General features: G+C 41.5%; 1 protein-coding gene and 1 long non-coding RNA gene across 2 annotated transcripts; both read left to right on the forward strand.

Moving 5' to 3' along the window:
* Positions 1-8915: 8915 nt before the first annotated feature.
* Positions 8916-11080, forward strand: LOC6603233 (casein kinase I). Its single transcript, XM_026989567.1, has 4 exons — positions 8916-8942; positions 9800-9947; positions 10049-10823; positions 10921-11080. The coding sequence occupies exons 2-4, from the start codon at positions 9869-9871 to the stop codon at positions 11078-11080; spliced, it is 1014 nt and encodes a 337-aa protein (XP_026845368.1). The 5' UTR covers positions 8916-8942; positions 9800-9868.
* A 437-nt stretch (positions 11081-11517) lies between these two features.
* LOC113565985 lies at positions 11518-13619 on the forward strand. Its single transcript, XR_003408876.1, has 2 exons — positions 11518-13278; positions 13326-13619. It is a non-coding gene; the product is annotated as an uncharacterized LOC113565985 (long non-coding RNA).
* The last annotated feature ends 261 nt before the right edge of the window (positions 13620-13880 follow it).

The raw sequence follows: 13880 nt of genomic DNA on the forward strand, positions 1-13880 counted from the left end.
TCGACTGGAGCCCTTCGGCCGAGCGTCAGACTTTACCCAAGCGCAGAGCTGACGGGAACAGCCACACCATCGGTTCGGAGGAAAAGCGTACTAATAGCGTAAAAAAGCGCTCTAATAAAACCGTCTGAAGAATTTAAAAATAAAATCAAAGAATTAGAATTAATATTTATACATAATGTAAAAGAACATTTCAATTTAACCACAAATGTCAAGGCAAAATTATTAATGGCTGCACAAAATGTAAATATTAACATAGACGTAAAATTATTTTATTTTAAAATTATAATTTATTTAGAATTAAGAACCTTAACAAAGAAATATCCGTGCAAAATCAGAAGCAATTTTTGCTTGCAAATGCAAAATTAATAAAAATAACTTTAGTAAAGCATGCGACTCTGCAAACCATTCCCTTTTAGCGCATAAACTTGACCTTTTAAGGTTTCCACCCAACCTCCTGAGATGGATTTCTAGCTATCTCTATTCCAGGTCTCAAAGAGTCCTCTTCAAAAACTCCCTCTCTTTACCAGTAAAGGTTCCTTCGGGAGTACCACAGGGCAGCCATCTAGGCCCCTTACTCTTCACACTCTTTATTAATGACTTGCCTTCGGTATTAAGACACTCTCGAGTACTTATGTACGCGGATGATGTTAAACTCTGTGTCCTGTATAAGGGCTTTTTATTTCATTATCGCTTGCAATCCGATCTCAATAGCTTTCAGTCATGGTGTTGTGAAAACTTGGTACTCCTTAATGCCTCGAAATGCAAAGTTATGACATTTCATCGTTCTAGCCCTTTGTTGTCTCCCTATACCCTATTTGGTGGTTCTCTTGAGAGAATTACCCTGGTGGATGAACTGGGTGTTATGTTAGACCCCAAGTTAAAGTTTTCCCAACAAATTTCTACCATGGTAAATAAGGCCATGGGCGTGCTTGGGTTTATAAAGAGGTGGTCAAAGGAATTTGACGACCCCTATATAACAAAGAGTCTCTATACCTCGCTTGTTCGTCCGATCTTAGAATACGGCTCCAGTGTATGGTGCCCTCAGTACAAAGTACAAAAGGACCGTATAGAATCAGTACAGAAAAACTTTTTACTCTTTGCTCTGCGGGGCCTTAACTGGAATGAAGGTGTGAGACTCCCATCTGACTCTAGTAGACTGCTATTAGCAAACCTCCCATCCTTAGTTAACCGTAGAAAAAGGCTTGGTGTGATTTTTATGCACAACTTGATCAGGGGTGACATAGACAGCCCTGATCTGTTGAGCCGCATAAACTTCACAATTCCTATTAGCCTTACTAGAAATTTTATACCGTTGTTCCTTCCACTTTGTAGATTGAATTATTCCTTGCATGAACCGTTTAGGGTCTTATGCTCGGATTATAATTCCCTCTACCATATCATATCCACCACTAATTCTCTTCCTCTTATTAAATTACTAATCCTTACACACCATTCTAGTAATTAGTAATTAGTAATTGTAGTGGTATTTTTATTTTTATTTTGAATGCATGCCTAGTTCTCTTAGAAACTTTAGTGCTAATCTTCCTCGAATATTAGTCTAACAGCTATCTTTCCTGCATGCTCGCGTAACAGCCTTCTGCTGGTGTCACGCGGGCCACTTGACGGTGCAGTAATTGCATCACCTCTTGAAAGATGCAGTCATTGCATGTCAACGTCCACGATAAAAAAACAATAAAAAAACTTCACCTCTTTGATTTATAAAAGGAAATTTTAAACCTCACGGGCCTGTTAAGGGTTAATCAACATCAACATATGCCGTCTCATTCACACTCACTATACTATGTGCCTTTCACTCGCATTTATTACTAACATACGTTAAGGGACTGACTTTTGCCGACGAAACCATCTTAAATCATCATTTAGCATCATGGCTACGTCAATGTTGCTGGTTCGACATTGCCATAGCATAGCCATTGAAATAGCCAGCGCATGATGCAATTATACAAGGTGGTCTCGTGGGGAGCCGAAGTTCGTTCGTGTTGTCCCTTATCGTTAGTGCGTGTTTGCTTGTGGATGTAGAAGGTTGTTCGCAGACGAATTTTGTTATAAAGTTTTAACCCTTAGGTGCCACCAACAAAAAATGACATACTGCACTTTTTGCCGAAATCATGTTCCGGGAGTAAAATTTATTCATGCTCCGAAATGTGCAGTGAAGCGGAAGTTGTGGGAGCAAAGCCTCGGGTGCAGCCTTGGCGCTCATTCTAAAATTTGCGATACTCACTTCAAAGCTTCCCAGTGGAAGTCTGCACCTAACAAAGGGCAGACTTATAAAAGGAGGAGATTGATTGATAACGCCGTTCCGGATAGAGTGGACGAAAGTTTAAAAGATGGTTTCGTCAATTCGAACACGCAAACAGAGTAAGTTTACCGTATGAAAATATATAAATAAATGTAAATAATAATGCAAATGCTCTGTAGGGACGAAATGATAAATCATGCAATGTTCAAGGAAAACGAGTGCCTGAGACAAAAGATTCGTGCTATGGAGGTGGAAATGCATCGCGTAAGCCAGCAGCTTGAGGACTCGCGCCAATTAGAAAAGTCTCTTGGAAAAATTTTTACGGATAATCAAATCAAAATATTAAAGAGTGGTGGAAAACGACAAAAATTTAATTCGGAGGACATATCTGCGGCAATTCGCCTTCATACCGCAGGCGCTGGAGCGTACAACCATCTTTATAAAAAAGGATTTCCTTTACCTAGTCGTGCTACGTTATACAGATGGTTATCTGAAGTAGAAATAAAGACTGGCACCCTGGATGTGGTCATTGACCTTATGGAAAATAAGGAAATGGTTGAGGCCGACAATCTTAACAAATAAATATCCATGGAAAGGCAGAAGCAACGTTTGCTTGCAAATTCAAAACTATTAAATATAAAACCATAAAAAAATGTAAATCCCACGGGCCTGTTAAGGGTTAATCAACATCAACATATGCCGTCTCACTCGCAATCACTATTCTATGTGCCTTTCACTCGCACTTATTGCTAGCATACGTTAAGGGACTGACTTTTACCGACGAGACCACCTTGCATATTTGCATCATGAGCTCTTAAGCTAACAATACCTACTCCCTCTTCCCACAGCGTTGCATATCAGCCGTCCTGCTCTGGGAGAACTGTGCCGATGGAGTGGAAGAGTCGACCGACATTTTCTTGTAGCGGCGCATGACTCCCGCCTCGGATAAGTGGTCATTTATGAATCATAAATGATAATTTATGAAAACTCTGCTCGGACTAGTCGGCGGCTAATCAACGTCGATGCAAGCCGGACAACCGATTACCGAAAAAACGGGGCTCGTAAAATCTAAAACTGAAACATCACAGAGCTGGTGAAGAAAAGCAGAAAATAATCATGTTTGTGGACATGTCCGCTTTCCCGGTAGAGCAGCAGTGAAAAGGAGACGGCAACATATGGCAGTCTGTTTTTGCCATGCTTTGACTTTTAATTCTTAAATTTGTTGGTCATTTGCAGCATCAGTGCTGCCGACTTTTTATCAGAAATAAAGCTATTTCTAACTTGAAGAAAAGAAAAAAAAAAAGCTGCAAATTATAAAAAAAAAAATTTAAAAAAACGTAATTAATGGTATTAACAATTTTGTATTAAAGTAATATTTATGTATTTTATACAATTTTCATTAACTCATCCAGCTCTGTGGGGCTAGCTTCTGATTCGCATACGTACGAATTAAATTAATTAAATTCAATTAATTTAAAATTATTAAATGAATATCGCTACATTTGCATTCAATTTCTGAATATTTTCAACTTAAAGCTAATCCAAAACTTAGCAAATTCCATTTTTCTTAACGAGCAATATTTTGTTGACGGAAAAAGGTCAACCTATTTTAGAATTTATAAATTATCTGGTAAACTGGCAAATATCGTTAAAAAATAATAACATTTTCTTACTTTTTATGTAAGCGGTGGCAACATCAAAAAAAGCAGCTCTGACGGGAAAAAAGCCTAATCGGCAGTACTGAATCTAGCTAATGGCGACTCTCGAAATCTGTACTGGTGTACGACCGCAGCGAAATACTATAAATACAGCTCAGCCGCTAGCCCTGCCTTCATTTATTTTTTCTGACTTTCGTGGCAGCATCAAATTTTCATATATTTAAGTTTTATTAGTTACTCAGCGTACACTGGTTGTAGTTGAACTTGGTTGATATTTTCTTGGCATCCGGGTTGCCGGTTGCGGATGGTATTTGGCTGATTTGGTGCTTGGTGCGGGGGTTGTTCGCAACATAGATTTTACCACGCCGCTCGGTGCGGCAATACTGCAACTTCTCCATGGTGAAGAGCCCTTTTTATTCCAAAAATTTCGAAGCAATGATCAGCCTGTCGAAATCAGCACCTCCGCACCAAATTGTCCAACATCTTCTCGCTGGTTATTTGCATGTCATAACGCCCAGTATTATGACGCCCACGGGCGCTACGACGCTTTTAAAAGCGCACTATCAAATTATAAGAATGTCGCTTTTTTCTGGAGGACTTCTGTCGTTTGAAAGCGTCATATCTCCGGCGATTTTGAGCAAATTATGCCGATACACAAACAAAAATAGAACGAGGGGGAACGTTGTGAGTTGCTGCGGACACCGCAACTCTACAGTTATACCCGATACTAAATCAGTATGGCTCTCCTCCGGCCGCTGCGTAGCCACTGCAAATTGATTTCTTGCTTTTGGCTACAAAAATAATCCAATCTGATCCAGATTTAGCAATCTGATAGATATGGTCATTATCTATAATTCTGCGTTTTTAGTTTTCTTCAATGTGCAATATTGTGGATGCAACAGATTTTCGTCCTTTGTGGGGGCGGAAGGGGGTGTGGAGAAATTCTGAGATATACATTTTATAGTGAGATCTAACAGGAGTGCGCATACTAAATTTGGTTACTCTAGCGTTGATAGTCTCTGAGATCTGTGGATGCCCCAGATTTTCGTCCTTTGCGGGGGCGGATGGGGGTGTGGCGAAACTTTGACACAAAACGGTCAAGTTCCGATATCACAGGAGTGTGGTTACCAAATTTGGTTGCTCTAGCTCTTATGGGTTCTGAGATCCTTGAACTCATATTTTGCAATTGGCAAAACCGACCATGAAACCTGTGTGTTAGAGAGAGACAGAGCGAGAAAGAGTGAAATTGTCTTCTTGATTCTGGTTATAATAATTATACGATTTGGTTCATATGTTGCACTCTAGAAGATATAGTCATCTTCTACGATTCTGCGTTTTTATTGTGGATGCCACAGATTTTCGCCCTTTGTGGGGGCGGAAGTGGGCGGGGTCACAGAAGTCTGGATCCAAAACATCGTTGCTCTAGCTCTATAGTCTTTGAGCACTAGGCGCTGAAGGGGACGGACAGACGGACGGACGGACAGACGGACGGACGGACAGACAGACATGGCTCAATCGACTCGGCTATTGATGCTGATCAAGAATACATATATATACTTTATGGGGTCGGAAACGATTCCTTCTGGACGTTACACACATCCACTTTTACCACAAATCTAATATACCCCAATACTCATTTTGAGGATCGGGTATAAAAAAAAACATTTTCTTAATTGAGCATATATACATAGCTACTGCTTGATTTATGAATAGCGTTTTTATTAGGAAGTTAATTTCATTAAGCAAAAATTGTTAAAGTATTCCGTGCTGTATTTAAAATAATATAAACGTATTATTTAATATGTAAATATGTAGATAATTTATTGTTATTGAACATGTGTATAGAATATAATGTTATAGATCATTTTTTTCGGTGCAATAGGCAAATCGTGTGAGGCGTTAAAAGGCCTGCATCCTAGCATGAGTTTTTACGCCTGTTGCTTTCATTTTACTCAAGCATACAAGAAAAATGATAAGCAATCGATTTGTGTTGAGAATACGCTAAAAAACAATACGAAATCTTACTTTTACCAAAAAGCAAAATTGTCCAAGGACCTAACCTTCTAAAATGCGAAGCAATAAACTTAAAGGAGAAGCTCTTTTCTCCATTTTTAAAATATTTTAATAGACAGTGGCTTAAAAAGGTGTATTTTTTTTATTGTTTAATAATTGAGTTGTATTTTACTTATTAATGGTTAACCATAATTTTTATATCCGTGTTGGAGCGGTCAACTAGAACCACGGCTCAGTAGAAGCTTATAATTTGAATTTTGGAAATAAAATCCGAGCAAATGGGCACTTTTGTAAATTAGTTCAATGTCTTATTAATGCGAATATGAAAAAGTCGCAAGTTTGCTTTACTCTTTCAAAATGGTGGTAATGGAAATCAGACAGTTAAGTTAATCATTCAAAATAATATGTTAGCTCAATTATTTTTGTCTTCAGGATCGCCCAAAAAAACAATGAGCGCAATGGATCTTTTTGAAAAAGGGGAAATAAATATACAGGGTTCTCTGACATGCACTGTTTCCTTAGCTGACCGCTTTTCAAAGCAGGGCTTCCTTGAAGGGGTGGATATTGAAGGCAATTTAACTGAAATGTCTTCCGTAAACATTTGTGGTACATGTTGGGATCAAATTGTGGCCCACAACCAAGCAAAAAACGTCTTGGAAGAAAAAGAAAATATAAAGTCTAAATGTCCAAGCTGCAACCAAGACCAGGCGGATCCGGGAACACATAGTAGACTTTTCATTAAGGTCTTAGATATTGCATCAAAAATTATTTATTTATTTACCAACAGACGACATCCAAGAAGATGCTCAGCAGCACATGGGGCCTGTCACCTGCTCTAATGCATTGGAATCTTAGTGTGGTGGCAGGCTACTGAAAAGGAGACATACCATAAGCTTATGGAAAAGACTCAGCGACAGGCTCTGCTCTGTATTACAGGGGCGCTGAGGTCAACCCCAACAAAAGCACTCGAAACTGTACTCGGAATCGACCCCCTGGACATTCACGCTCGCCTGATTGCGGGAAAGGCAGCACAACGCCTCATAGCATCAGGAAATCTATCGCCACAAGGATACGGGCATAGTTCAATCGGCAGGGAAATGACCAGATCAACTGATTACATGACCCCCCAGACTTGCCTTGACGTCAAAACAACCACATCTTTGGGACCTGAAGACTGGAAAATTGGAAGGGACCAAACTGAGCACCTTAATATATACACAGACGGATTCAAGATGGACGGAGGAGTAGGAGCGGGCCTATACTGTACAGACCCTGAGATAAGGCTGTTGTATAAGCTACCGGACCAATGCAGCATATTCCAGGCAGAAGTTTTTGCCATCGGGAAAGCAGCGGAGGTCGCTCTCCTCACAGAACGAGCACACGATGCGGTCAACCTATTCGTCGACAGCCAAGCGGCGATAAGATCCATGCAGTCGTCCGCGGTCAGTTCCAGAAGTGTCTTGGCGAGCAGGGAGGCATTAGACATCCTAAGCACGACAAAGACAGTGCGGATCTATTGGGTTCCCAGCCACCAGGGCATCGAAGGAAACGAAGCGGCGGACGTACTAGCTAAGGAAGGCGTCGGGCTGGAGAATAGGAGAACCGAGAACGTGCCTGTCTCCCTCAGAACGCTGCAAGGCGATCTAGAGAAGCAGGCTAGAGCACAGACTGATAGCAGGTGGAGGAGTACCACCACCTGCAGAACCTCGAAGATAATGTGCAAGGAGCGCAACGAGAAACTAAGCCACTACCTACTGCACCTACCACGAAAGGACTGTAGATTGCTAGTGGGAATACTAACAGGTCACTGTCTGGCTGCTGCACATGCAGCAAAGCTAGGCATCACCAACAGAGACAGTTGTAGGAAATGTGAGGAACCTGGGGCTATCGAAACCCTGGAACATCTCATCTGCAACTGTCCGGCTCTCTCAATGGCAAGGAGGAGATACCTGGGCGCCCCAGTGTTGGCATCACTGGAAGATGCCTCCAAAAGGACGCCACAGGAACTGCTGGCCTATGCTAAAAACACCTCGATTCTCGGGGACTTTTAAAACCACATTAACACTCCCGCGACGGTTCATACACCCCCCCATCCGGATAACTAAGGGCCATATTGGCCTATGCGTGGCCCCGCTGAGGGCCGTCCGGGTTAACCTAACCTAACCTACCAACAGACGTCCAATAGAGGCGCAATTCCGCAGGTGAAGCAACTCCGGTCGGTTACGGTGCACCAAAGTCGAAACAAGACCCATAGCCTGATAACGAGCAGCAGACGCCTATCAATTTAGCAGGCGTCAGCAGATCATCGGCGGCTGAGCGTTCTTCTCCCGAGCGACTCAACGAACCTGGCGAACATGGGATGCCTTAGTTTTCCAAACTGAAGACCTTGATGGAGATGCGCTTGTTCCGTGTCACCTGCTGGTGGACGCGAGCCACTGGGGGTGCTCCGTCTAGCCCGCCCGGAGTTGTCGCTGCACTCCTGCATCTCAGCCTTCATTTGTTCGCTTCGCAAGCTACTGTTACAGTTGGCGAGAGCGAGCGCCCCAATAAAGTAGAAAACAAACGTAAAAACCCCGTTTTATGAATGTTTGAATTTGTGTATCGAGCTAAAATCAGCTGAGAAAAACCTTTTATCGATTTCGGACTTCAGTATTTCACTGCATGTGAATGTTTTTATACGGTCACACTGATTTTCTTGCCGTCACACTGATATCATCCCTAGCAAAAGCATTTTTGCTGGAGTCTACCATTTTTATTTTAGTTAATAAAATATAAATATTTCCTCTCCTTATTTCGGTTGTGCGCGTACATAAACTGCTAAAGAACTATCTTTCTAACGTTGTCCGGGTGTTGAAGAGCCAGCTTGCTGCGAGATACGACCAATTTCCAACGCGATTTTCCCATTTAATTTTTTTCCACCGTACAAAATTTTTTGTGAGTGAAGAGCCAACCTTGAGAAACACCCAGCACAGCAGTTCCAATAGTTTCGCTTGCTCAATTGCTCATCTGTGGTAAGATTTTCTGCCAAAAAATGTCAGCCAACGATTTTGGATGAATATTTTACGTGTGTCTTTGCGGAATATACATTTTCATCCAGTTGAAATGCGTGCTAAGTGCGACTGTGTGGTGTGTGTGTGTGTGTGTGTGTAGCGCAGTGGTAGTATGTGTGCGAGTGCCTGGCTCGAAATTTTCTTTTGTGTAAAACATTTGTAAGGTGCAACTGTGCATGCAGCTGTATGCGTATGTGGCTGTATTAGTGCGCCATCCGCATGTGTTAGTGGCCTGACTGCGGCTACGGCTGCTGCTTGTTGTCTTTGCTGTTGTTGTGCGTCATAGTGTTGATTGGATGAGAGTATGTGTTGTCCAGTGTGTGTGCGTGTAGTTGAGTGTGTGTGCGCGTAATATGCATTCCAACGGGGTAAAATGAGGGAAAAAGAAGAGGAAGAAGAAGCCTGTCCCGTCCCGTTTCTATGTGGCGCCCACCGACGCCTTGTTTATTTAGAAATCTTTCCATGACAAAAATAATACAAATAATCATGCATACACTCTCGTATTACCCGCCAATAAACGAAAGACGCGCCTCCTCGAATTGGGGAGGCATAGCCATAGGATCCCGGACCTCCAACTCTCTGGCGATCTTCTGTCTGTCCGTAAATCGATGATGAAATTCTATAAATTTAATGCCAACTTGGTTATGAAATGCGCATTTCGGTTGACAGCGGGGAAAAGCAAACCCCAAAGCGACAAAGGGACAAGGGGGCCGCACAACCAGCGCCAAAGAGAAACGGGGGCAAAAAGAAAGTGACCGAAGACTGAAGATTAACGTGAGACCAGACCTAACTCTTCTTGGTACTTCCTGATATTATAGAAATCGTGCTCACGAACGAACATACTATATTGTTAAGTCGACGAGGCCTGCAAGGGGAACGCCTCCATCATGGACAAGATGCGTATACTGAAGGAAAGTCGCCCCGAAATAATTGTCGGTGGCAAATATCGGGTCATACGCAAGATAGGTGAGTGCCTGCCCTGCCACAGATGCAGATCCAGATCCAGATCCACCGCCCGAATGCAGATCCCCGACTAATGCAATCCAAATACTCATTCTGCTCTCCAGGCAGCGGCTCTTTCGGTGACATCTATCTGGGCATGAGCATCCAGAGCGGCGAGGAGGTGGCCATCAAGATGGAGAGTGCCCATGCCCGCCATCCCCAGCTGTTGTACGAGGCCAAGCTGTACCGCATTCTGAGCGGCGGCGTTGGCTTCCCACGCATCCGCCACCACGGCAAGGAGAAGAACTTCAATACGCTGGTGATGGACCTGCTGGGGCCCTCGCTGGAGGATCTGTTCAATTTCTGTACGCGCCACTTCACCATCAAGACGGTGCTGATGCTGGTCGACCAGATGATCGGTCGCCTTGAATATATCCATCTCAAGTGCTTTATCCATCGCGACATCAAGCCGGACAACTTCCTCATGGGCATCGGCCGGCATTGCAACAAGCTATTCTTGATCGACTTTGGTCTGGCCAAGAAGTACCGCGACCCCCACACGCGCCACCACATCTTGTACAGGGAGGACAAGAATTTGACGGGAACCGCCCGATATGCTTCGATCAATGCCCATCTGGGCATCGAGCAGTCTCGCCGCGACGACATGGAGTCCCTCGGCTATGTGATGATGTACTTCAATCGCGGCGTCCTGCCCTGGCAGGGCATGAAGGCCAACAACAAGCAGCAGAAGTACGAGAAAATCTCAGAGAAGAAGATGTCAACGCCCATCGAGGTGCTGTGCAAGGGTTCGCCGGCCGAGTTCTCCATGTACTTGAACTATTGCCGCAGCTTGCGTTTCGAGGAACAGCCAGACTACATGTACCTACGTCAATTGTTCCGGTATGTGGATATCCATAATCATTCTCTCTATAGATCTACATAAATAGATACCTTTATCATGTTGTATTCGTTCCTATATCTTCTGTGCTCTACACAGCATACTGTTTAGGACGCTTAACCATCAGTATGACTACATTTACGACTGGACAATGCTGAAGCAGAAGACCCACCAGGGTCAGGCGAATCCTGCAATACTCTTGGAGCAATTGGACAAGGACAAGGAGAAGCAGAACGGCAAGCCGCTGATCGCGGACTAGGGCGATGACGGATATCGCGGGAGGTTGTTGAATAAAAAATGAAAGGGGGGGAAACATACAAAACACACACACTATAAGAGAAATGAATATGAAATGAACGCGGAATGGAGAGCGGAGTGGAGTTGAGTTGGCCAAGGAGCGGAATGGATAACGATAGAGAAATACACTGCGAAGCGAAATAAGAAAGAGGAATCATAGGAAGAAAAGCAGAATCCGAAACAGAAACGAGTAAAAAGCAAAAATGGAGAAACGAAGTAATACACATTCGGGACATAGGATGTTTCGTAATTAATTAATTTAAATTCAATACTAAAAGAATAAGGAACAAGCCAGACACAGACACATACACACACACACACATTCACATACCCACACACAGTACAACAGTCCCAGAAAAAATACAGATAAAGACGAGATGACGATGGTTCCAAGAAGTGAACCAACAGCAGACCAGGATCCACAGATTGCACAGATCATAATGCATACACACTCACGCATAAGCATGCAACACAAGCTCACACACCCACAACCACACCCACTACACAACAACAACAAACACACTTAGTATAACAAATTTACCAGATTTAATGTAGAAGCGGAACAAAAATCGTAAGCAATTTCGTGTATATACATATATATGTACATAGGCATATATGTAGACCAGATATGTGCTCATACTATATATATATATATATATGTATGCAGGTAGACCCATTTTGAATTGTAATTGAAAATTGATTGATTCGATATCGAATTCTCTCGCACCATTGCTGCTTGTTGATTCAACAAAGATTGAAATCGCATCCAATCCCATATATACCATCCCATTTATATCATGCGATAACGATAGCGATGTATCCCCGCATGTATATGGAAACGATACGATACGATATATAACAATATTTGAATTGATTTCAATCAATTTCCACGCCACTGCTTGATTATGGCTGCGAATCAGACTCAATAACTAATTGAAATCGCATCAATAAATAAGCAGAGAATAAAACAGAAAACAAAACAACACAAAAAGAAGGGAAATCGAACGATAAAAGATTTAAAAAACGTAAAAAACATAAAGTTGCCGCCAGGAAGCACAGCAAAGCCAACTGGGACGACGAGGGGGGAAAGCAGTAATAAATACAGCAAAAGATGAGTAAAAACAAAACAAAACAAAAAAAAAAAACAAGAAAAAACATCAAATAATAATAATACAATAAAAAACAAACAAAAAAAAACAATGAAAAAGCCGAACGCAAAACTGCAAAGTAATTTTGCATAGTAAGCAGTAATAATTATAAACATAACTTATATTTAATTTTTTGAATTACATCAATAAATATGTTGAAATTATGTACATCGCTCTGTCGATCGGATCGATGGGACGCCCCGATGCCCCGGATTTCTGTAACTTCGCGACGGAACCTTCGAATGACACCTCGCCACTAAATAGACAGAGAGAGGTAGAGATGGTGCGAGGATAGAAGAACAGCAAGAAGTCGATGCAGGAAAACGTCAGGCACAGCCTTTAATCAATCGATCGTAGATCTAAAGAACTATAGAGAATTACATACCTATATATAAACAAATTTGAAATCTGAAAATCGTGCAATTTCGAGGAAGAAAACTACCTAAATTTCTTTGAAATGTCTGAAAATATACATAATAGTAAATCCCAAACATTTATAAAGATTATCTATCAATCCATAAATGAGGCATCCAAAGGCATCCCGTAATTGTCATTCAAAACTCAAAAGAAAACATTACGATTCGCGCTAAGAATCAAAAATGTTATAGGATGTTGTTATGTTGAAAATGCATACCACTTTGAGTGAGGGTAGTAGCTATTGTTTTGAGATCTAATTGTCGAAGGAATGGAATGGAATGGTTTCGACCGATCCTATAATTTAACGACATTTTGAACCCGTTTCTAGCTATGACCCATCGAGTATTATGATATTATATGCAGGGAGGGGGAGTGGAGCTCTTCTTTAACAGGAAGACCAGCAAATACATTTTCATCGGAAAACAGAATAAAGGATTCTATTCTGAAGCCATTCACGACCGACCTGCCGTTGCCTGGGATTCCATCTATTTTGGATACTATCATAGTACAAGGACTCGGTACCACTGAAATTTTCGGACCTATCCACAAATAAAGATTACAGTGCAGTGCCGCAGTTTGCATACAATTCACACAGGTAAAATGAAAACTTGTTCGACTATTAATTAACGATTACATTTACAGATGGAAGCATGGAAGGATATGCATACGAAGACAGCCCCTATAGAATGTATATAGAGAAAAGAAGTCATTCCTTTTTGGTTCTCAATGCCACTGCATTCTACTACTCGCGGATTACTTGGGACATCCTTGGGACATATTTATTAACTGTTATTTTGGCCTCTTTTCTGTTTTATTGTTCTTAATTTGTGAATCTGCATACATACAAATATGAACATTTTTATTTCCTTTCTTTTTATATTTATATTTTCATTTTATATTTACGAAAGAAATACATACTAATTCGTACAAAACTAATTTTCTATAGGTTTAAATTGAGAATGGAATACATCATGCACATACCATTAAGGCAAAAGCAATTGCAACTGCAAATAAAATATAAGCTCAAACATAAACATACATTTTTTCAAAAAGCCCGCGCCATGTCGTATTCAGTGCCTTAATCGTTATCAATAGTCGGTTGATTTCGATTGCCCCCTCAAGGAATATTTATGATTTATTTTCTGAATTAATTAATTAAATGGATTAATAAATACAATTTTTACAAATTACAGTGCT

This window comes from Drosophila persimilis, unplaced genomic scaffold, assembly GCF_003286085.1.
Source record: "Drosophila persimilis strain 14011-0111.01,24,50 unplaced genomic scaffold, DperRS2 tig00000431-arrow-pilon, whole genome shotgun sequence".
NCBI classification, from domain to species: Eukaryota; Metazoa; Arthropoda; class Insecta; order Diptera; family Drosophilidae; genus Drosophila; species Drosophila persimilis.